Source organism: Ovis canadensis, chromosome 1 (genome assembly GCF_042477335.2).
Source record: "Ovis canadensis isolate MfBH-ARS-UI-01 breed Bighorn chromosome 1, ARS-UI_OviCan_v2, whole genome shotgun sequence".
Taxonomy (NCBI): Eukaryota; Metazoa; Chordata; class Mammalia; order Artiodactyla; family Bovidae; genus Ovis; species Ovis canadensis.
Window position 1 is genome coordinate 92,057,918 of NC_091245.1, and position 22,816 is coordinate 92,080,733.

General features: G+C 51.6%; 1 protein-coding gene across 2 annotated transcripts in view; it reads right to left on the bottom strand.

Annotated features, from left to right (window-relative positions):
• Positions 1–22,816, bottom strand: part of SYT6 (synaptotagmin 6) — a 66,478-nt gene that overhangs the window by 11,070 nt on the left and 32,592 nt on the right. For both annotated transcript variants that reach the window (XM_069601211.2, XM_069601216.2), the window contains one exon: positions 2,685–2,805. In XM_069601211.2, the coding sequence (XP_069457312.2) occupies positions 2,685–2,805 (121 nt within the window). The remainder of the gene's footprint in view (positions 1–2,684; positions 2,806–22,816) is intronic.

Below are 22,816 nucleotides of genomic sequence, written 5' to 3' on the forward strand. Positions count from 1 at the left end.
AATCTCACTATCGTCCAAGAGGCTAAACAGAGACAAGACTATCCCCTGCGTGATTTGCACTGGGGCAGAAGCTTGAGCTTCCAGCAGAATGCTGGCTCCAAATGACCTTGAGGTCCTTTCCTCTCCAGTAACCTAAGATGCAACTGAGGGAGGGGCACAAAGACCAGCAGTGTGTTTCAGCCTCCTTGTCATGAGAGCCATCATAATTGGGCATTTACTATATGCCAGGCGTTGTGCTGAGAGATTTATGTATATCATGTCATTTAAAATGTCAATCCTATAAAATATTTATGATTATCCCCCTTTTATATATAGAGAGTTTGAGATTTGAGAGATTAAGAAACTTGCCTAAGATTTCAATTTAGGTCTGACTCCAAAGTTTACATTTGTAACCACTAGATTCAAAGTAGTGCAGACTAGATGTGGCAGAGACGGGTGGGTGTACTCACTCACCATCCTTTTTGGGGATACTGATCCTTATGATTATTTTGTACTGTTCTTTATGGTCACGGTTCCAGTGGATAGGCTTAGGGAATTGATCATGACTAGTTTAGTTCAAGGAGAACAGAAAAAACCTTGGTTTTGGAGGGCAATGTCATATAAGTCAAGAACAGGCAATTAATGAGCTCCATGCACCCCTGAGTTTAGTCCAACAGCAAAGCAATCTGGGTTGAAGGCAAACTCAGACTTATCCTCCAAAACAGGAGATCGAGTTTGACAGTCCCCTGGCATGAGTGTCCCAGGTGCATCACCCTTTGACAAAGTTACCCATTCGTTCATCATTCAATACATACTTATTTAATGCTTATGATGTTCCATGAACTGTCCCAGACACTTGCTTACATCAGTGAATAGGATGGAAATTCCTAGCGAAAAGAGGACCCCTGACTCTTCTAAATCAAGCTGAGATGTAATACCAGATTCCAAATGAAAACAAACAAAATACCCAGGTCCAAACCCAGGTAGAAAAGAGAGGCAATCGTGAGAGAGAGGTTGGAACTTGGCATGAGAAAAATCTCTCACCCCTAACCCTCTGATGTGCAACAACCCACATGATTATCTTGGTGGCTTCGCTGTAAGCACTCTCTCTAGCACATCAATTTAATTACACCAGAGAAGACAGAGTGGGGACTTGGGCAGCAAAATCCTATTTCCTTCAGCAGTTTTGAGAGGCCTCAGTGAATTTCTGTCCCTGCACACATTTATTTTGTTATTAAAGTGAAATCTATACTGGTTGCATATTTGGAGGAAGCCAGCTTGCTGATGCCTAAGAGCCTTGTACATGTTGGAAGAGGTTCTTTAAGCTCCCTACCATGTTCTGATGTGTGGTGGTAGCTTCTGTGGAAGGAAAAGCATCAGGGCAGGTGCTTTCCGGGGCAGCTTTCAGCCTGGAAGGCGTGAGTGATGCACAGAGATGTGGGGGCGGCAGTAGTGGGGAGCTCTGGGAGCAGAGGCATTCAAAGCCGCCTCAAATGCACCTGACTTCAGCGTTTCTTGACCACCCTTCCCTGAAACCTCATTTTCCAAAGCCTAATATCTCGTCTTCTTCCAGCTGCACCAGGTTGGGTCTGGGCCCAGATGTGTTCATCTGGATCACCACCTCTTTGCAGCAACTGTGATTATACTAAGGAAATAAAGAATGAAAGGGAAAATCTTCCGCATACTCCCAGCCAAGTTCAGAGGCACCTCTGGAGTGGATTTATGTTTGTAATCAGAATCTGGAGAAGAGCCTCTCAGGAGGGAGTTTTAGGGAAACAAACCAAGCATTTGCATCTGAGTGCAGCCCAGACTATTCTACATGCCTGCTCCTTGGAATGCTCCACCCGCTTCCACTTCTTGGGCTAATCCGAGTCAACTCGGGGCAGAAGGTTCCTGAGACTCTGCTGTTCTATTACAACCCCAAACCCTGCACAATGACAACAACTTGCAGAATCGTGGGAAAGGATCAAACCTCTGACACTGTGTCCAGCCTGCAGACTCTGAGGCTGCCTCCAAACAAGTATCTCCTCAGTTGCTAGAACAGCACTTGTCTCTCCTGTGGTACCTAGAGGCTCTCCTGGTGCTGAGACAGAGAGGCCCAGAGCCCTGCAGGAAAACCTCAAATATAAATGCACTTTGCTTTTCAGTGACTCTGTTCCTCTGACTCACTACAGGACTGCTGCAGGGCTTCGTGGATCAACAAACACTTAAGACACTCAAACTTGACATAACCCTTCGAAGTCCTGAGGCCTCACACCAACTAGAAAGATTTTTCCTTCTTAGTTTTTCCTCCCATTTATTTGCTTCTTATCCTCTCCATCCTCCAAGAGAAATAATGATTGTAATAGCTAACATCTCCTGACTGCTCCGTAGCAGACTTGGACACGACTGAGCAACTGAACAACAACTGACTGCTTATTAGGTGTCTGGCTCATTTCTAAGCATTTACATGAATTAACTCGTTTATTCTTAAAGCAACCTGTGTAAGGTTTTGGGGTTTTTTTCTGTTCAGATCAGGAAACCAAAACATTACACAGCAAGGAAATGGCAGAACCGGTATTCAAAGCCAGGCCATTTGCCTGCAGGTCTGTGCTCCAATCGAAGAATACCAGCAATTCCTCCCCCTCCTGTCTGAACATCTCTCCATACCCTCAAGTCGGGACCGTGGGGAGGCCACGTGGCAAGCAGCTGGGTAGGAGAGGTACCTGAGTAGCCTGTGATGTCCATTGCCTTGAGGTTCCGGCATTTGATCACGGTGAGGGTGAGCCTGCCTGCTGTGGGCAGGTAGCAGAGGGAGAACATGATCTCGCCCAAATCCACACTTTCCTGCAAAGAAGCAGACAGGAGGGCAGGTGAGGGCCACTCCGGGGCCCAGGAGAAGCTCTCTGAGGCAGAGTGCTCTAAGGCCAGACGGTCTGGCTTCTGTCCTGGGAGTAACTGGGTATAAAAGGCAGTGATAATGACGCTGGCTCTTCAGCAGACCCTGTCCTCTTCAACCTTCCTCCTCAGCTCTGATCAGACTCTGGTCCTGGTCCTCACCCTCCTGCTTTGGCCTCACCTGCCCTACCTGTGCCCTTTGGCTGCAGCCCCTCCAGGCCTCCAAGCCCTTGGGGGCCCAACCCTATTTTCCAGTTTACCTTTCTTGGTCACGTGAGCCCTTGACTCCCCACCCTGGGGCCTGTGGTCTTGACAGAATTCTCTACAAGACCCACTCTGGCCAGCAGGGGTCCCCTCTCCCAGCATATCTGACTATAGCTCTCAGCTCAGTCGATCTTCACGAGGCCCTCTGCCTTGGAAGCGTGTGTGCTAAGTCGCTTCAGTTGTGTCCGGCTCTTTGTGACCCCATGGACTATAGCCCTCCAGGCTCCTCTGTCCATGGAATTCTCCAGGCAAGAGTACTGGAGTGGGTTGCCATGCCCTCCTGCAGGGGATCATCCCGACCCAGGGACTGAACCCTCCTCTCTTGAGTCTCCTGCACTGGCAGGCAGGTTCTTTACTGCTAGGGCCACCTGGGAAGCTCTGGCAGCTTCCTTGCCTCTCCTGAAACACACCTAGCACTTCAACTTCCAGGCTTGCGCGTGAAAGCACTAGGAATCAGGACCTGCTCAGGACATGGTACCGACCACTTGCCATCCCATGTTTGTGCCAGGTCTTGGATCCACTTTGTCCATATGTGTGGTCATGCTTCAGCTATGAACCCAGCCTGGAGCATATACCCTGCTGCCTCTTCTGACCCCAGAAGTATCATGACCAGGGATCCCAGGAAGTTTCTGAGCAACAGGGAATAGGAAAACTTCAAAGACGGTAAGCATGTCCGACTGTTGAATTAAACAGCACTCTGCTGGACTGCCTCCTCTTCCTGTTCCCCAGCTGACAGAGGAGGGTGCTATCACTGCAAAATCTCAGGCTCTGAGGCTGACGTGGGGCTCCAGGATGTAGAGATGTTTCCTCCCTTAAAGCCCCCAGATCCAGGGTGGAAGAGGAAGAGGTCATGCTTTGGGATGGCTCTGATTTCAGGCTGGCTGGGGAGGCCTTCTGGAGGAGGTGACTTCAGAGAAACAGAGCAGGCAAAGATCGCGCCAAGGTTTTTGTCTCTTCACAAAGAACCACCCTCTACTGGGGACTCTGGGAGACTCCTGACACTTGGCCCCTCCTGTGGAATAATTCCCCCACCCTTTCCAAGAGTACGTGGTCCCAATGCTCTCCTCTAGGTGGCACTATACCCACCCTTTCTCTAGCCCAAGATTTGTCCTTTTTCAACTCGCTCCCAAATCAAATCCCAGGAGTAGCAGGTGAATCCACCCAGCTCCCTGGACAAGAGGCGGGTGGGGGTATTGTGGGCGGGGTGAGGGGTGGAAGGGTGGTGTCTGGCTGGGGCAGAGCTGGACACAGTGTAGAGAGAGCTCCCCCCTCCCCAGCCACCCCCCCGCAACACCCTAGTACATGGAGCCCAGACCAAAACCCACGAACTGTGCCCTGTGAAGCTCTTCTGTGATGGGCATTTCCACCTTTGAGGCTCACAGTGACTGTGCAAGGCAGAGGGTATTGCCATTATTCCCTCCATCTCACAGACAAGAACTCAGTGGTTAAACTCAGGTGTAATGTCCTGACCAGGCTTGCGCAGCTGGTGGGAGGCACAGCTGGACTCTGACCCTCAGGATAGCAGCCCGCCTAGGGAACATCTCGAGGTAACCCTGGCTCCTCTAGACCTTAGACCACAGCTTCACCTGCTCTTTCCATTTAGATTTGCTGAGATCCTGTTAGACGCTCCATGTTTTGTGGAGAGCGTGCTGTCCCCCTCGACACGCATGCAGCCTAGAGGGGTGTAACCAGTTAAAGGAAGGTGCCAAGGGGATTTCCTTGGTGGTCCAGTGGCTAAGACTCTGTGCTCCCAATGCAGGGAACCTGGGTTTGATCCCTGGCTGGGAAACTAGATCCCACATGCTGCCACTAAAGATCCCAAATGGCAGAACTAAGACCTGGTGCAGAGGAAGGAAAGGAGGGAGGGAGAGAGAAAAGGAGGAGGGAGAGAAGGGAGGGAGAGGGAAAAGGAGCCAGGATCTCCATCTCGCTCAGGTGCATCTCCTGTCTCCCTCTGGAGTCCCCTAGTCCAGAGAGAGAGAAACAGGAAGTGGCCCATGGCAAGGGGCACAGGGGAGCGTGACTCTCCCCTCAGGCAGCAGGGGTCAGGTCAGCAGTGCACCTGGCTGAACGTTCCATCTCTAGAGGAGGCACCGAGCTACAAGGAGGCCCCCAACTCCCCTGACTTCCTTATAACCCTCCAAGGTGCAATCCTGTCCAGTGTTCAAGAAACCCGTTCAGCCTCAACAACAGCAAGAAGAACCAAGGTTATTGCATGCGTACCATGTGCCAAGTCCTTTGCTAACTTGCCTCCGTGAGTCTCACCGCAGCCCTGTGGGATGGGTGATCTTAGTACCCCCACCGTAAGCAGGAGGAAATGACTGGTGAAGTTAAGCAACTTGCTGAGGTCAAATGAGTGCTCTGGGGCCAGACTTTTATAGGCCAGGGCTGCTGCCCGAATGTTCTCGGTAGCGCCCCCTGCATGGCTTCCAGAATCAAGACCCATCCTCCTAGCTTGCATCCCGGACTCTTCACTATTAGTCCTGCCCTACCACCTCACCTGATTATTTTTCTGTATCCCTCCTCGCCAACCCTCTGCTCCAACCGGCCAGTGTATCTTTGGTCGCTTTGGCCAACATGTTTCCTCCTCTTGTCTTTGGATGACAATCCCACGCATCTTGGAGGGCCCAGGGCCACGCCCTTCACAGGGACCCTCACCCAGGGTCCAGCCCATACTGAGCATGTGTCCCCACGTCCTTGCTGCACTTTCTGCCCCTGAGGTGCTCAGAGGGGTGCACGAGTCCCTGCTTTGCTACAGCCAAGCCCTCCTATAGCGTCCAGGGACTAGAGGCCGCTTTGGGGCAGGGCCTCCGCTTTACACCTACTGTGCTTCAGAGATGCTTGATAGCCCAAGAGGAGCTACACAGATGGCTACACTTGAGGCAGAAGAACCCTCGAAAGGAATGGTTCTCCATATCAATGCTACCGTCAGGTTAGGGCCCTGGTGAGCAGTCTAGAAGTTCCCAGGGTCCCTGCGAGCGTGTGCTCAGTCGCTCAGTCGTGTGTGGCTCTTTCCTGCGAGAGGAGTGAGCAGGAGGCTGCTGTCACCTTTGCCCACTCAGCCACCTGGCAGATGCAGAGTGAAGCCTTCAAAGGCAGCCTTTTCGCAGAAGTCTAAGCTGGTTTGTGTGTGAGCTTGGGAGACTTGCCTGGGGCTGTGGGAGAGCCCTCAGGGTGAGCGGAATCCTTTGGGGCTCTGTAGGCCGCCCTCAGAGATGGCTCCCTCCAGGGACAGCACAGAGTCAGTGGCCCCCTCCTTCCTCGGTAGAGCCGCCAGCTGGGGGCATGTGAGGCGCTGAGTCTGCAGCCAGATTTGGAACTCCCCACCCCCCTTCTGGTTCCTGCATCCAACAGTGAGCTCCACCCTCCATCACTGGACCCCAACAGGCAAAGCAAGTGGGTCAAGAGTCCACTACGACTTGGGGGCAGAGAGGAAACTGGGGCCAAGTGGCCCAAAGTCCGATCTTGGACCTTCTGCTCTGGGTGATTGGGCCTGATGGTAAAACAGCTACTCTTGGCTCAGTGGGTCAAGGCGAATATTAATCCCCCTGCACATGTAGACAGCAGTGTGCGATCAGTCGCTTCAGTCACATCCAACTCTTGTGACACCGTGGGCTGTTGCCTGCCAGGCTCCTCTGTCCATGGGGATTCTCCAGGCATGAATGCTGGAGTGGGTTGCCATGCCCTCCTCCAGGGGAGCTCCTCTACCCAGGGATCAAACATCTCATGTCTGTTGCATTGACAGGGGGGTTCTTTACCACTAGAGCCGGTGGGAAGCCCTTGTAGACAGCAGAGGACCAGGTTACTTGATAAAGGCAGATAAATAGTTTACTTTTGAGTACATAGACGGGGCTAAGCAGACAGAAAGTCAGCATCTCCTGGAGGCACCTTCCTTTCTGGAAAGCCAGGCCCAGCTTGGCCCCATGGGCAGCCTTGCCGAGTCCTCTCAGCACCACCTGCTTTCTCAGGAGGTTTCAGCCCCAGATCCTGCACACTTGCCAGCCTTTTGTCCTCACTGAGGATGTTTGTGGCTTTGGCTTTAATATAACCAGGGGTGACCAGAACAGCCAGCACATTATTGCTTCCATCTTCACCTTCTGTCAAGAGAGGCCACCATAGGGCCCCGGACTGGCAGTGAGCTCCCTGGGGCAGAAGAGGTCACTATTGCCCAGAAAGCAGCAGACTCCAACTTAGCCCTCTGGACTGCTGACCCAAGGGGCTGATAGAGTGGGTCTGAGCCCAGCAGCAGCTGGTGAAAATCTTGGCTATTGCTTGGAGGAGGGCAGGCCTGCAGCCAGGATACTGGCACTTGGAGAACCCTGTCTTTAATTGCGTGAAGCCTGCCTACCTACATCATTGCCCATTCTAGTAGCAATTTCCCCTGGTTGCTGCCCCCAGATGTCTGGGCAGTTAAGATTTGTAAAGGCCCATCCACTGCACCGCATTGCCCTTGCTGGTTCCCGAGGAGTCCGTCTGCAACAGCTCATTAAAGCACTTTTCTCTCCTTGATGCACTCACACAGCCCTAGGTGTAGAAAAAAAAATTTCCTACCCATGGACTGCCCAGGAAAGAGAGGGACTTTATTTAGTCCCTCCACCACTAAGTACTCAGGCTTGTCATTTCACGTCTCTGGGCTTTGGTCTATAAAATGAGAGCATTACCCCAGATGCTGTAGCCTTAAGGTCCCTGCCAGCCATAAAAATCAAGCATTCAAACTGGAAAAATTCACCATCAGCCATCGCCAATTAAGATGGTACAAGGATGCCTAAGGGCTTCACTGGTGGCTCAGAGGGTAAAGAATCTGCCTGCAGTCAGGAGACTGGGGTTCGATCCCTGGCTAGGGAAGATGCCTGGAGAAGGAAATGGCAATCCACTCCAGTATTCTTTCCTGGAGAATTCCATGGATAGAGGAGCCTGGTGGGCTACAGTCCATGAGGTTGCAAAGAGTCAGACATGGCTGAGCGATTAGCACTTTCACTTTCACACTTTCAAGGATGCTTAACTGGTATCGGTCTGTTTACCCACCTCAAGGTATCCAGGAACTTTGTTTTGAATTTCATATGCTCTCATTCCTTCTGTTCCCACCGCCCCCCACCTGTTTTGTTCTTCTCCAGGGCTGGGCTTCTTCCTCTTAAATAGGCAATGAGTGGCGTCAATGCCTCTGCGTCCGTCTGGGGAATCCAGGCTGAGTGAAGCAAGAACGATGCTTCCCCACCTCTTAGAGAACACTTCTAGTCTCTTAATCATTAAGTGGCTTGTCTGAATCACTCAGCATCAGCAGAGAAGTATCCGCTACACTTTCGGAAAAGTCACAAGAGAGTAAAAGGATCTTTGAAGCACTGGGCAGGAAGTGCTGTTAGCCTGGGGCTGGGGGGCTGGAAGGGAGATGGGGTGGAAGCCAACTTGGCTTCAACGGGTAAAGAAAGAACCAGTGAGCAATCCCTCTGTGTAGGCCTGGGGCTTGGAATTGGGGGTAGAGATGAGTCAGATGCGGAGGCTGGATGCCGGGACTGATGTCCACCCCCACGGCCCCCCGGACCTCTTCAGAGCCCACGCCACGACCATAGCTTCTATTTGATTGTGGGGATTTTATGATGAATGCAGTGTTCTCATTAGATGGGGGGGCTCTGCGGGAGCAGGGATATAGACTGGTTTTACTCATCAGTCTCCCATGTCTAGCCCAGGGCCCGATTCACAGTAAGAGCTCAGGAAATAGTGGCTGATGAAGGAATGGTTGAGCCTGTGGACTTGAGGTCGGGCAACTCTGGGCCCAGGGTCCAGCTCCGTTTATGAGGAGTGTGACTTAACTTTAATCCTTTTCTAGTCTTGGTTTTCTAATCTGTGAAATGGGGCTAATAACAGTATCTACCTCCTAAGGTTGTTAAATAAAGATTAAATGAGGTCATTTGTGCCAAGCGCTTAGCACAGTGCCTGGCACACAGTAAGCACTCAGAAAGCATTAGTGGCTATTATAATTTGTTACGACTATCACAACTACTATTATCGAGAGCTCACAGTCTTGGGATAAGGTAGGAGAGAGAAAGGCACATAGGTAAGCAGCAGTGTCTGGCTTGATTAGTGCTGTAAGAGAGCTATGGACAAGATGTGGGCCCTAGAGGAGGAAAGAAGAAGCTCTGCCAGGAATCTTAGGGTAGGCTTCCCAGAGAGGGTGATACTCGGTAGGGTGTAGCAAGGTGAATGAAAAGAGCTTACAGGAGAAGAAATAAGCAAGCAGTGCCCAGGCAGGTGTCACTGGGTGCATAAAGACACAGAGCAGAGGCCTGGAGGTCCAGCGAGGCTCGAGGGCAATGTGGACCACAGGGCAGGCTGAGAGCAGCCCAGACCAGGATGGCGTGTCTGCCTCAGGGCCCACACCTCACAGTTCGCCCTCGACTCAGCGGGTGACCGAGACCTCTCTACACCTGCTCTTCCATCCCTACGTCCCTCTCATCCACAGCATCACCTTTCACCTAGACACCCACACCAGAGAACGTCTTCGCCCGTGTCATTCATTCGCTGCTGCCTACAAAATGTTTCCAAATACAGGAGACAGTAGTAATGAGACAGAGTCCCAGCCTTCTGGGAGCTTGTGTTCTGGAGGAGGGAGACAAACTCACGTAAGCAAGAGAGTACTGCAGGGTGCCGAGCGAACGTGGGCAGGGGCAGAGGGTAAAGAGTGCGGGGCAGGGTGGAGGCTGTTTAGACAGAGCAGTCGGGAGACCAGTCAGACCTGAGAGAGGGGGGAGGTGGACTGCCATGAGGGGACAGCAAGTGATGCCCGCGGTCTGCAGGGAGGGGCGAGGTGGTTGCTGTGCTGGGGAGCAGTGGGAAGGGAGGCAGGGCCAGGTCTCTGAGGCCCTGAGGGCTGTTTGGATTTTCTCCTCTGTGGAAAGCAGGATTTCAGCAGAATTGCAAGAAAAAAATGGGTGGCCAGGGAAGAGTGGATCCCCGGGTCGGGAAGATCCGTTGGAGGAAGAACTGGCAACCCACTCTAGTCCTCTTGCCTGGGAAATCTCATGGACAGTGGAGCCTGGAGGGCTATAGTCCATAGGGTCTCAAAGAGTCAGACATGACTGAAGCGACTTAGCACACACGCACGGGAAAGAGAAGTCGATAGGATCCCAGCTTCCTAGCCCTCCTGTGGTCTCCATACCCAGTCATTTCCCAGCCAGGCTGTCCTGCCCTGTAAGAGTGTGCAGACTCTGAGGCCTGCTCCTCCCCTCCCCTCCGCACTACCTTACCTCTGACCCACACCAACACCTCCCAGTTTTCTGACTCCCTACTCCAACCCCCTGGTGGCTCACATGGTAAAGACTCCGCCTGCAATGAGGGAGACCTGGGTTCGATCCCTGGGTTGGGAAGATCCCTTGGAGGAGGAAATAGCAACCCACTCCAGTATTCTTGCCTATGGACAGAGGAGCCTGCAGGCTATAGCCCATAGGGTTGCAAAATGTCAGACACAACTGAGTGACTAAGCATAAGCACAGCCCCCAGCCCCTCAGATCTCTCCTCCTCACTGTAATCAGAGGGTTCTCCTGCTCCAAATAGTTTTGACCCCCATTCCAAACTAGTTCTGTAGCTGGAAAACTCTTCTTCAAATGAAATATACACAATGGATGAAAAGTAGCTTAGAAATGAGGCAACCCTGAATATTCGTTAGAAGGACCGACACTGAAGCTGAAGCTGAAGCTCCCATATTTTGACCACCTGATATGAAGAGCTGACTCATTGGAAAAGACCCTGATGCTGGGAAAGATTGAGGGCAGGAGGAGAAGGGGGAAATAGAGAATGAGATCAGTTCAGCTCAGTTGCTCAGACATGTCTGACTCTTTGTGACCCCATGGACTGCAGCATGCCAGGCTTCCCTGTCCATCACCAACTCCCAGAGCTTGCTCAAACTCATGTCCATTGAGTCAGTGATTCCATCCAACCATCTCATCCTCTGTTGTCTCCTTCTCCTGCCTTCAATCTTTCCCAGCATCAGGGTCTTTTCCAGTGAGTCAACTCTTTGCATCAGGTGGCCAAAGTATTGGAGCTTCAGCTTCAGCATCAGTCCTTCCAATCAACATTCAGGACTGATTTCCTTTAGGATTGACTGGCTGGATCTCCTTGCAGTCCAAGTGACTCTCAAGAGTCTTCTCCAACACCACAGTTCAAAAGCATCGATTTTTTAGCACTCAGCTTTCTTTATAGCAACTCTATCCATACATGACTACTGGAAAAACCATAGCATTGACTAGACAGACTTTTGTGGCAAAGTAATGTCTCTGCTTTCTAATATGCTGTCTAGGTTGGTCATAGCTTTTCTTCCAAGGAGCAAGCGTCTTTGAATTTCATGGCTGCAGTCACCACCTGCAGTGATTTTGAAGCCAAAAAAATAAAGTCTGTCATTGTTTCCATTGTTTCCCTATCTATCTGGCATGAAGTGATGGGACCGGATGCCATGATCTTAGTTTTCTGAATGTTGAGTTTTAAGCCAACTTTTTCACTCTCCTCTTTCACTTTCATCAAGAGCCTCTTTAGCTCCTTTTTGCTTTCTGCCATAAGGGTGCTGTCATAAGGATGAGGTTATTGATGTTTCTCCCGGCAACCTTGATTCCAACCTGTGCTTCATCCAGCCTGGCATTTCGCATGATGTACTCTGCATATAAGTTTAGGCAGGGTGATGATATACAGCCTTGACAAACTCCTTTCTCAATTTGGAACCAGTCTGTTGTTCCATGTCCAGTTCTAACTGTTGCTTCTTGACCTGCATACAGACTTCTCAGGAGGCAGATCAGGTGGCCTGGTGTTCTCATCTCGTTAAGAATTTTCCACAGTTTGTTTTCATCTACAGTTTGTTGTAATCTCTGTGTGTCGAGGATGAGATGGTTGGATGGACACAGTCAACGATGGTTGACTCGATGGATACAAGTTTGAGCAAACTCTAGGAGATAGTGGAGGACAAGAAAGCCTGGCATGCTGCAGTTCATGGGGTTGCAGAGTGGGGCAAGACTTAACATCTGAACAACACCACCCAGAGTTAACTGTCTCCAAGAGCTGGACACGACTACACCACCACCACCACCACCCTGAATTCCTGCCTTCAACCCCTCAGCCTACTTCCTTGGAGCGTCTAGGAGTCAGCGTGAAAATCACTCACCCACAGCATCCAGTGCACTCAGGCTTCTTCCTGATTTGGCCCTTGCCTTTCTTGCCAGTCATTCCAGTCCAGGTGCCCATCATGGGCCATCCTGTCCTAAGTGCTCATACATGCCCAGTCATATAAATTTCACAGAAGCCTCATGAGACAGATGCTATGATTATCTGCATTTTCTTCACGGGGACCCTGATGTATCTCGAGGCTGTTCCTCCAGCCCAGCACACAGCTACTCCGTGGCAGAGCTGGGATGTGACCCCAGGCAGCCAGGTTCGAGAGCCCACAGTTTTGGCTACTGCAACATCCTGTCTCTCTACAGCTCCACCGCCCCCCCCAAACCCCAGGTTTCTTCCGTACCTTCACACCTTGGCCCTGCTCTTTCCACTGCCTGAAATAACCTCTCCTCCCTCCTGAGTGTCCTGGACAACACTTGTCTTGCCAGTCCAGCTGTCCTGATCTCTCCTCTTGGGTCCCTTCTCACTCCTCTGGTTAGGCTTGGGGTGTCTCTCATGGCCTGGGGACAGGGGTTATGAAGGCCTTGAAACAAGGCAAGGCACATCTGAGACACAATCAGCAGGATCTGGTGACCCACTAGACGAGGGGGCTGCAGTGGAGGAGGGCAGAAACCAACATTCCATCCACCCCGTACATCCCCCAAGGCTGGATCAGCTCTCTGCTGGGGGAGAGGAGCCGAGAGGGTGGGTGCTTCTCCTGGAGTGCCGCGAGAGGGGCTCCTGCTGTGAGCACCGGGCTGGCTGACGTGGGCTGTTCCCTGCTCCTCTGGGGGCCTGGGCTTGCAGGGCTGGGGAGAACGCCACATGCTGGGGGTGGCCCGGGTGGAAAGGCGGGCTGTGTCTGTTGTGTGGCTTGGGCTCCCTGCTGGGAGCCGGGGCCGCTTCTGTTTGTTCTGACTTCCATGCCTGCTTTTTCTCTCAAGTGCTCTCTGCCCCAAGGGCTTTGCAGCGTTATGAATAAATGATCTAGCAAAATGGAGGCGCCTTAAACGAACTCCATATGCTCTGGCTGCAGCCCATGTTGTGGACACAGAGAGCCTGGGACCGGCCAATGGAGGAGAGAGAGACCCTCAGGCTCTCAGAGGCTGGGGAGGGGAGAGAGGAAGTGGGTGAGATCCTCGAGGTAGGCCCGGTCCCGGGGACACCTCCAGACGAGACAGCACATCAGTGGGTGGCAAGTGCTTCTCTGAGCATCTTCAGGGAAACAGCTGGTTTTATTTAGGAAACTTTTCCACAGCCTCTCCTCCAGGAACCTGCCCTTGAAAAGAGGTTTAGCGTTTGGCATGCACCATTACTTTTGGGCAAATATCCATGAGTCAGAATCACACTGGGAGGTACAGATCTCTTCCTAATGACTTTTTAAAAGGTGGGCGGAGAGGGAGAGGGGCTACGAGGGGGCAGAAGGAGTTTGAGGAGAGCAGAGTTTGGGGAAGTTCCAGAAGAGATAGAGGCCATGCCTGGTCAAGCTGGAGAGTCTGCACCACTCGGGCCTATCTGGAGAGGCCAGGGCCAAGGACCTCACCTCCGCTCTGGTCCATCCACAGGCATCTTCACTAATGACAGAGAGGAGTAAATGGCACATAAATGAACTTAATGATGAGCATCTGTCTTCATTTCTTGCCTCAAATGGTCCTCCCGCGTGGCTGTCAAACAGCTGTCAGTTTCCCCCAGAGGGGGCGGGTGGCTCAGCAGTGAGTGAGCTGCTCTTTGCCTGGGCAGGGCTGCAACAGCAGGGCTCTCAGAGGAGGGAAGATAGATGCCTTGGTCCTGGCGGGATGGTCTCCTGGGGCAACGGAGAAATGTTTCTGCAAACAGGTGTCCTGGGGATGCCAATGGGCAGGGGTTCCAGACAAGGGCTCCAGCTTGAACCACAAGTGATGGGGGCTCTAGCTTCTCCATCTCTTTGCTGACCTGAAGGTTTAGGTTTTTACCTGTCTCCTGTTCCAGACGCTTTGACCTCTGGGCCTTGCTGCGATGAGACTGCTCTCTGAAGACCCTCTTTGCAGCCTTGCGTGGAGGTGCCCAGGCTGTTCTGGAAGCATTCTCTTCTTTCAGTTATTCTCCCACCTCCGCAGCTATTCCTTCCAATTTCTGCTGGACCATCCTTCTGTCCCTGCCTCTAAGCAGTGGGTTCTAAACAGTCATTCTCTCCTCACTCACCCATAATGTCAACGCCCACCTCCACGCTCATGACCCCCGAATTTATGGTGCCTTCACAGACTCTGCCTCTAGACTCTGCACTCATATGTTCCAACACGACATTTCAACCTGGACATCTCACAGAAACTTGAGAAACTCAAACTTGAGATTCTCGGGGAGAACTCCGAGCTTCTGCTTACATTTTCCTCTTGTTTTCTTCAACTCGGGAAACGGCCCCTCCTGCCTTCCTCTCTCCTCTGCATTCAGTTCATCATGAAGCCCTGTCAGTTCTCATCACTGAGTCCTGTTGATTCTGGCTTCAAATCCGATCTTGAGTCTACCCACCTGTCTCTACCTCCAGTGCCACAGAGAGGACATCACCACCTTTCACCTGCGCGTGCCGCACCTCCTAAGGGACCCCTTGCTTCCCTTTGTTTTCCTGCTCCACTTTCCACACAGCAGGCAGAAAGGGCTTCCAAGACTGTAAGATGGACCATGTCACTCCTCTATTTAAAACCCTTCGGTGACTTCCTCCTAAAAGCCAAAACCCTACCAAGACCTACAGGGCCCTAGGCGATCAGGGCCCATCCCTCCCTCCACTCACCCAGGCATCATCACCTTGCGTTAGCCTCAGGCGCTGTCAGCCCCTCAAATGTGCCCCACCCTCCCCCTGCACACTGCGTCCCCTCTGAGCCATCATTCTTTCCCCAGCTCTGCACACACAGCAGGTGTCCTCTCATTGTTCGGGCACTTCCTCCAGAGTCACACCTCCTGCTCTAGACTGCGTATTCCCAAAGGACAGGGCCGAGCAAACCAGGGGCCCAGGGTACAAAGGCAAAGTTGGTGGAGGCCCTTACTCAGCTTCACTCGTAAGTGCCTCCAACATGAATGCCTCCTGAATCCGGCCCCCTTGGTGCCTTCTTACCCTATTCTCCCTCCCATCCCGTAGTTTACTCACCATTGTATTCCCAGGACTGAGCACAGTGCCTGGTCTATAACACAGGCTCACCAACATTTGGGGGCTTCCCAGGGGGCGCTAGTGGTAAAGGACCCACCTGCCAATGCAGGTAGGTGTAAGAGATGTGGGTTTGATACCTGGGTTGGGAAGATCCCCTGGAGGAGGGCCTGGCCACCCATTCCAGTATTCTTGCCTGGAGTATCCCACGGACAGAAGAGCCTGGTGGGCTATGGTCTATAGGGTCACAAAGAGTCAGCCATGACTGAAGCGACTTAGCAATCATGCATGCACCGATATTTGTTGAATTAATGAGCAGCTCGGCTTCGTGGAGCAGACCTAGTTAGAAGGTGATGAAAAGGACAGGTGTGGGCCCCTGCCCCTGCTTAACCTCAACCTCAGGTCTGTCCAGCCTTGTCTCTGTGGCTAACAAGACGTGGCTAACAGCTCAGGGTGGTGCCTCATAAGGTACTGTCCAGGAAGTGGTCTGGAGCTCTCCTGTTCTGGATTCCCTTGGGAGGTGGGGACTTGACTCCTGAGTTGCATCCCAGGTCTGTGGAGTCAGGATCTCTGAGGCTGGAGCCTGCATGAGTCCATCTGACAGGCTTCCCCAGAGACTCATGTATCCTTGTTTTGCAACATAACGCAAACAGATTCCAAGGCTGCCCTGGACAAGACCCTTAGTAGAGTCTCTGTGACCATGAGCAAAGTGATTCAGTATCAGTGCTGCCAAGCAAAAGTTAGCATCACAGAAGGGCCTCTTCTCCTTTGTTAGGTGCAAACAAGGTTGGAATGGATCAAAGTCATGTCAATTCCCCTGGATGGCTTGCTCACTCTTGCCTTCCGCCTTTTCCCTTTGCACCTCAGGCACACTGCTTAGCTGAATTTTAGTAAGAAGGTGCCTCACCCAAATTTAGATGGTTTAAGAAAACTGGATAGTGCTTTAAAAACGCATGACACCATTTTGTAAATATTCCTGATTGTGGTAGTTCTCCAAGTGTGGTTCCCTGACTACCACCAGCAGCAGCACTTAGAGCTTGCCAGAAATGCAATTTATTGGGCCCACCCTCATCAGGTGTGGGGCCCAGCACTCCGCGTTTTAACAAGTGCTCTAGGGAAGTCTCTTCCTGAAGAATCCCATGGATAGAAGAGCCTGGCAGGCTACAGTCCATAGGGTCGTAAAGAGTCAGACACAACTGAAGTGACTTAGCATGCACTCAGGGAAGGTCTCAGGGGCTGAGAACTTTTGCCACGTGGAGTTAGAAGAAGCAATTGAGCCCACATACTCTGATCAGGATTCTGACGTTTCTTCAACTTCATCTACTTATTTTGGTGATCAAAGCCAAAGTCAAGGGAGAAGGGGACTGAGACATGCAGCAAAAGCTTGTGTGTAGAGACCATGCAACACTGTGGACTTAATTCATTTTGTTCATACGGCATTCCTGCGAGGACTGATCACCGCCATACTGAGGATCACAGAGGTTAAGTGATCGCCTAGGGTCTCAGAGTGATCCACCAAGTCTGGATGTGGACCCCCGACTGCTGACTCTGAGGCCTTGCTCTTCTCCTCCACACCACCCAGCCTCCTTTGGAATTGTGCTCCATGCCACAAACACACAGTAACCTTCGGCCCCTGGTTAATGAGGCTCAGGTGAGCTAAGGACCTGTGTGGGTTTTGAAAGTGAAATTTCTTGGTGTTCCAAAAGCAAGAAGCACTAAAGAGGAAGCCCCTGAGATTGAAAGTTGTGGCTTCCCTCTGCCTGCTCCTGTCTGCTTCCTCTTGAAGGGGAACTAGTACGATATGTAGGGCTCCATCTCCTGCTCACTTCAACCAGCCAACGCCCACATCCTGGCCTCAGTCAGCCATTCCTCATGAAATACCCCTGTATGTCATCATCTCACCCAGTGCTAAGTTGCTCCAATGGACACTGTCTCACGCAAGAAGATGGGTGAGGAGGGAGCTGGGCCAGCATGGGAGAACCCTGGGCTCTCTCTGCATGATCTTCCCCACTGAGCTTCTCTGGGGTGCAGACACCATGTCTGGGAGGAGGCAACCCTTCACCAAGATGTTTCGGGCATATAAAGTGTTTCCCTCTGTCTCCTGCAAAGAGTTATGTTCTTCATTTTTGTCTTCTTGCTTCCTTAGGGCTTGAGGCAGGGCAAGGGGACAGTCTGCAGTCCTTGTGGGCCTCCTAGGAGAGCTGCAAGTGGATTCACTTCTTTGGTGTGTGATCTTTGTGGATCGGAGCAAGATAGCGCCAATCACATGTCACTAGGCAGCAAGGGACCATGAGCGATTGGTCAACTCATCCAGTCCTAGCTCCCAAGCAGGACCACATTAAATTCAAGAACTCATCCAGTCCTAGCTCCCAAGCAGACCACATTAAATTCAACAACTGTGGCCTCTTAAAAAAAAAAAAATCTCACTACCACCTTTTCCAGTGTTGCATCCTCCTGGAACTCAAAAAATTCTCCCTGATGTCCCATCCAGTGCCTCCCAGGTCACTTAGCCCTTCCCTCCTAGTCCACACTTGCTATTTCATCATAACACAGCCGTTATGCCTTCAGAGTCTTGAAGACAGTATCAGTTCTGACTGCCTTCCCTTCTCGAATACTGAGAAATCCAGGGTCCTTGGCCTTCTAAAGTTTCCAGGTATTTCAGCGGCCTTCTTCTAGACCCACAATAGTCATCAACAAAGAACTCTTGATTGCTGGGCTGGTGGGAAGTTGAGATCTTGGCTCTTCATCCAACCAGAGGGCAGGGAAATTCTGGTACAAGGGAATGAGCACCAACAACCCCGTGGAGGATGCATGGGGTTTGGGGCAGGGTTCAAATCCCTGCTCTACTGCGTTCCAGCTGCATAACTGTGGATGTCATTGAACTTGCTTAACCCTCTCTGACAATGAGCATCAGAGGTGCTTCCCTATGCAGCAGTTGCTCTAAGCCCCTGATCTGGAGGCATATGAGGAAACCACATGGAAGACTTTGCCAGCTGCTAGTAGAGAAAAATCAAGATTTACGTGCAGTAAGCTCACAAGGGCTGTAAATCTCTCATTCTCCTGCCATATTGGGGCAGGCAATGGCCCCACACCTGGTGGGCTGAGGGGTCAGGTGTGCTCTGTGGATGTCTGAGTCAACAACAGGAGGAGGGGCAGTTGCCTTGGGCACGTCCCTGGGTGGAGGGTGGGAACAGGGACATCTTCTAGTCTGGATTTCAGAGGCCATAGCTCCTGGCTTCAAGGCCCATGAGAAGCTGTGCTGGCTGGCAGGCTGCCTCTTTTTCCCTCCTATCCCAGGGTTTCCCCACCCAGCAGCATCTTTAATAAGTGGGGCTCTACAGAAGGGCATCTGTGGGTGACTTCTTAGACTCTAGGCTCCAGCTCAGGTGTCCCCAGCAACAGGATAAACTTAGGGGTGAGGCAAAGCACTGACTCATTGGAAAAGACCCTGATACTGGGAAAGACAGGGCAGGAGGAGAAGAGGGCAACAGAGGATCAGATGGTTGGATGGCATCACTGACTCAACGGACAGGAGTTTGAGCAAACTTCAGGAGATAGTGAAGGACAGGGAAGCCTGGCATGGCACAGTCCACGTGGTCACAAAGAGTTGGACACAACTGAGCAACTGAACAACTAACATTGAACTTGGAGCCAAGAGGCCTAGGTTCAAATGCCAGCTTTGATAGCCTACACGCTGTTACTGGGCCTCCCTGAGTTTACTCGCTGTAAAATGAAAGCATCATATCAGATGACCTCACCTTCTCGTCTGTAAAATACGTTTAACCATGAAGGTGAACAGATGTGTGCACTTAAACCCCCTGGATGGTGTCTAGTGCAGAGCAGACTCTACACGTGGCTGCTCGCTAAGTTGCTTCAGTCGTGTCCAACTCTGCATGACCCTGTGGACTGTAGCCCACCAGGCTCCTCTGTCCATGGGATTCTCCAGGCAAGAATACATACTGGAGTGGGCTACCATGCCCTTCTCCAGGGGATCTTCCTGAGCCAGGAATTGAACCCAGGTCTCCTGCATTGCAGGCTGATTCTTTACCATCTGAGCCACCAGGGAAGCCCCAGGCTCTTCATACACCTCCTCCAACCCTCCAACTCTTCCTGCTCTATCCTGCTGTGGACGTGTGTCTGGCTGGGGTTTGCCTTGGTGGTCTCCAAGCTGCATTCTGACAATCCACCTCTGGAAGGAGAGGCTACTGGTGGGAAAGGAGGGCAAGGGAGGAGGGAGCCTGGCTCCAGGACCCCTAAAGATACCCAAGGAAGCACAGAGCTCTGTGCTGGGAGGTGATGGTGAGGCCCCAGGCCTCCCCTCCCTCGCTGCTCACCCAGGAGCATAATGATGAAACACCAAATTAGCTCCATTATTGTAACTCCTCCAAAAATTACAGGCCGCATGCTCTGCCAGAGAAGCTAATGTCTCCCACTGGTGAGCAGGTGACACTAATGGTTATTTCCTCTTTGCCAGGCACCGAGTCCCAGTGGCAGAAACAAAAAGCAAGGCTTAGGCTGGGAGGCAGCCCCAGGGGTGGGGAGGAGGGGATCATGGAGCCGGGGCTCTTGTCTGCCCCCATTCTAGAGCCACCACTGCTAGGGCCTGAGCTCCATAGGGGAAGTTCTTTCAAATCCTTCCTTCCCTCTCCCAGATGGACTGCCTCTTGACACTGAATGGGCCTGAACAGCCCCCAGGCTCAGGAAGAGGCCAGCCTGGCATCAAGGCAAGGCCATACTCCCCCAAGCCTCAGGGCATCCCCAGGGTTCTCGCTTCTCCTGATGTGGCTGTTGCTGCTGACAAGGGGGCCTGCTGCTCCCTGGACATACTCCCCGCCGCCACCCCAACTCTCAGGCTCCTTATCCAAGTCACCGCCCAGCTTTCCCTGCTTCCCACACAGAGCAGAGCCATCCTCTCACCTCCTCCTCCCACCCCACCCTCATTGGCCTCCCCCTCCTACCAGACAGCTCCATCTCCTGTCTGTGTCAGAGAGGCCACTCTTCCTCGAGGTGGTAGGACATGCCTAGGCCAGCCCAGGCCCCTTTGCTCCAGGCCAGGCAGTGGGAAATCACTGATTCTGGGACCTCCGTTCACTGCCATCCACTTGCCCCATGGCTCTGCAGCGCACCCATGACTTGGTTCTAGCCCACCTCTTTCTTAGAGATTAGGGTAGGAACTAGGTCTCTTATGGAATTCCTAGCCAAGCACCTTCTACAACTATAGCAATTATCAGTTTGAGAGTAAAGACCTCTGTGATTTAATCAATATAAGAGCTCAAGGGGCCTTGGATATTGCAAAGATCCCTTCTCATTTTACAGATCAGAAGATGGAGGCTTTGAAAGGCTCGGTGGCCAGTTGGTGCTAGCTGGAGTTCTTCAATGCCCCTGTCTCTCACTTTCCGATTTCATTGCACATGTATAAATTAAGCGCCTGCAGGATGAAGGCCGTGGTTAAGAGCTACAGCATGTATACTTATTGCATACTCAGTCATGTTTGACTCTGCAGCACTATGGACTGTAGCCTGCCAAGCTCCTCTATCCATGGAATTTTTCAATCAAGAATACTGGAGTGGGTTGCCATTTCCTACTCCAGGGGATCTTCCAGACCCAGGAATCAAACCGGGTCTCCTGCATTAGCAGGCGGATTCTTTGCCACTGAGCCACCTGGGAGCCCTAAGGACTACAAGGATGTACGAATAAACAAGACTGAATGGTGGCAGTGGAAAGTTGAGAACACTGGATTTCAGAGACTGCAGACCTCTACCACAGTAAGGATGATGACAAAGAAGAGCCTTCAAGATACCACTCAGAGCTCACATTCATCAAGCACTAGCTGCGTGCCAGGTATTTGGCCAAGAACTCTGGGCATATAGATTAGAGGTTAGTCTTACCCACATTTTACAGATGAGGAAGCAAGCAGAGAGATACTCACAAAGATATTAACCACCTCACTTTGCTAAAGAGAAATGTGGTTCAAACCCACACAGCCAGACCCCAGGGCCCTGCCTCTCATCCACTGTGCCAAACCCTGCTGGTTTGCCGAAAGGCTGTCCTCAGGAATCATATCGTTCCACTCATTACCTGGTGTTCTGGTTTCCTCTAATGCTTCTGGAACCCTGGTTAAGCAGCACCTGACAGTGCTTTACATCTGTTTTCTCAATTACTTGTTTTTATAAATCTTTTAAAAAGAACCTCATTTAGTGCCCCACAAATTCATGAACTAGGTCTTATGATTACCCCCACTTTGCAAATGAAGAAACTGAAGCCCAGAGGTATTCATAAGGTTTTTGAATTTGGAGACCATGCTCTGAACTGTCCCTGTGATGTTGTTCATTATTCTCTCCTGTCCTAGGAGCAGGGGTAGCTCTGTTTTCCTCAAGCATCTGCTTTATATTTATCTCATGGACACAGAACTCTGTGACCAGGCTTCCTTTCTCACGTAGCTGCTAGAATGCTTCCAGGCCAGTGAGAGTCGACTCCAGGCAGTGTCAGGATGGTGGGGCCTGGGTGCTGGGTAGTGGCCTCCTTGGACTCCATTTGACTTTCTTTTTTTTTTTTTTGCCACATTTGAATGATATCTTAAGTTTAATTAGGATCATATCATAGGTCTTATGAGCAAGCTAGATCCTTTTAGAGCAACACAAAATGACAGACACAAATAAAGGAGACTTTATAGAACTTGTGCCACCTTCAGACAGTTCACTCTGCCTCAGCTTGATTTTCTTATCGGCAGAATTAGGATAATGTCCCTACAAAGACTGGCTGAGGACTGAATGAGACAATGTGTGTAAAAGGGTTCTGTAAATCCAATCGTGCTGTGTCAGGGTCAGGTGGACTTATTGTTAATATTGTTCTTAATATGGTAACAAGATGGGATCCCGGCCCCCAGGGCACCTGACCGGAGGCTGGTGAGGGGCCCTGGCTGTCTGGGAAGATACTCAGAGCTGCGGATGGGTTTCTCAGAGGGGCCCCAGGCTGCCGTGGTGGGGTTAGAGCTGTGCCAGACCACCCTGCCCTTACCTGGAGGCTGTCCCCGGGTCTCTGGCCACTGGAAGCCAGCTGACTGAAGAAGGACAAAGGATATCGCCAGGGCTACCTCCAGTCCCCAGAAGGTCAAGTGTTCACCGTGAGGTTGTCAGTCTACCCCTGAGGGTCTTCCAGGATGTTCCAGTTTCATTAGCTAGGAGGAGGAAACCACTCCTCACCAGGGAGCTCAGGGACTCACTGATAAAGATGAACAGTAGCCATGGTCTGGGAGAAGGCAATGGCACCCCACTCCAGTACTCTTGCCTGGAAAATCCCATGGACGGAGGAGCCTGGTAGGCTATAGTCCATGGGGTCGCTAAGAGTTGGACACGACTGAGCGACTTCACTTTCACTTTTCACTTTCATGCATTGGAGAAGGAAATGGCAACCCACTCCAGTCTTCTTGCCTGGAGAATCCCAGGGACG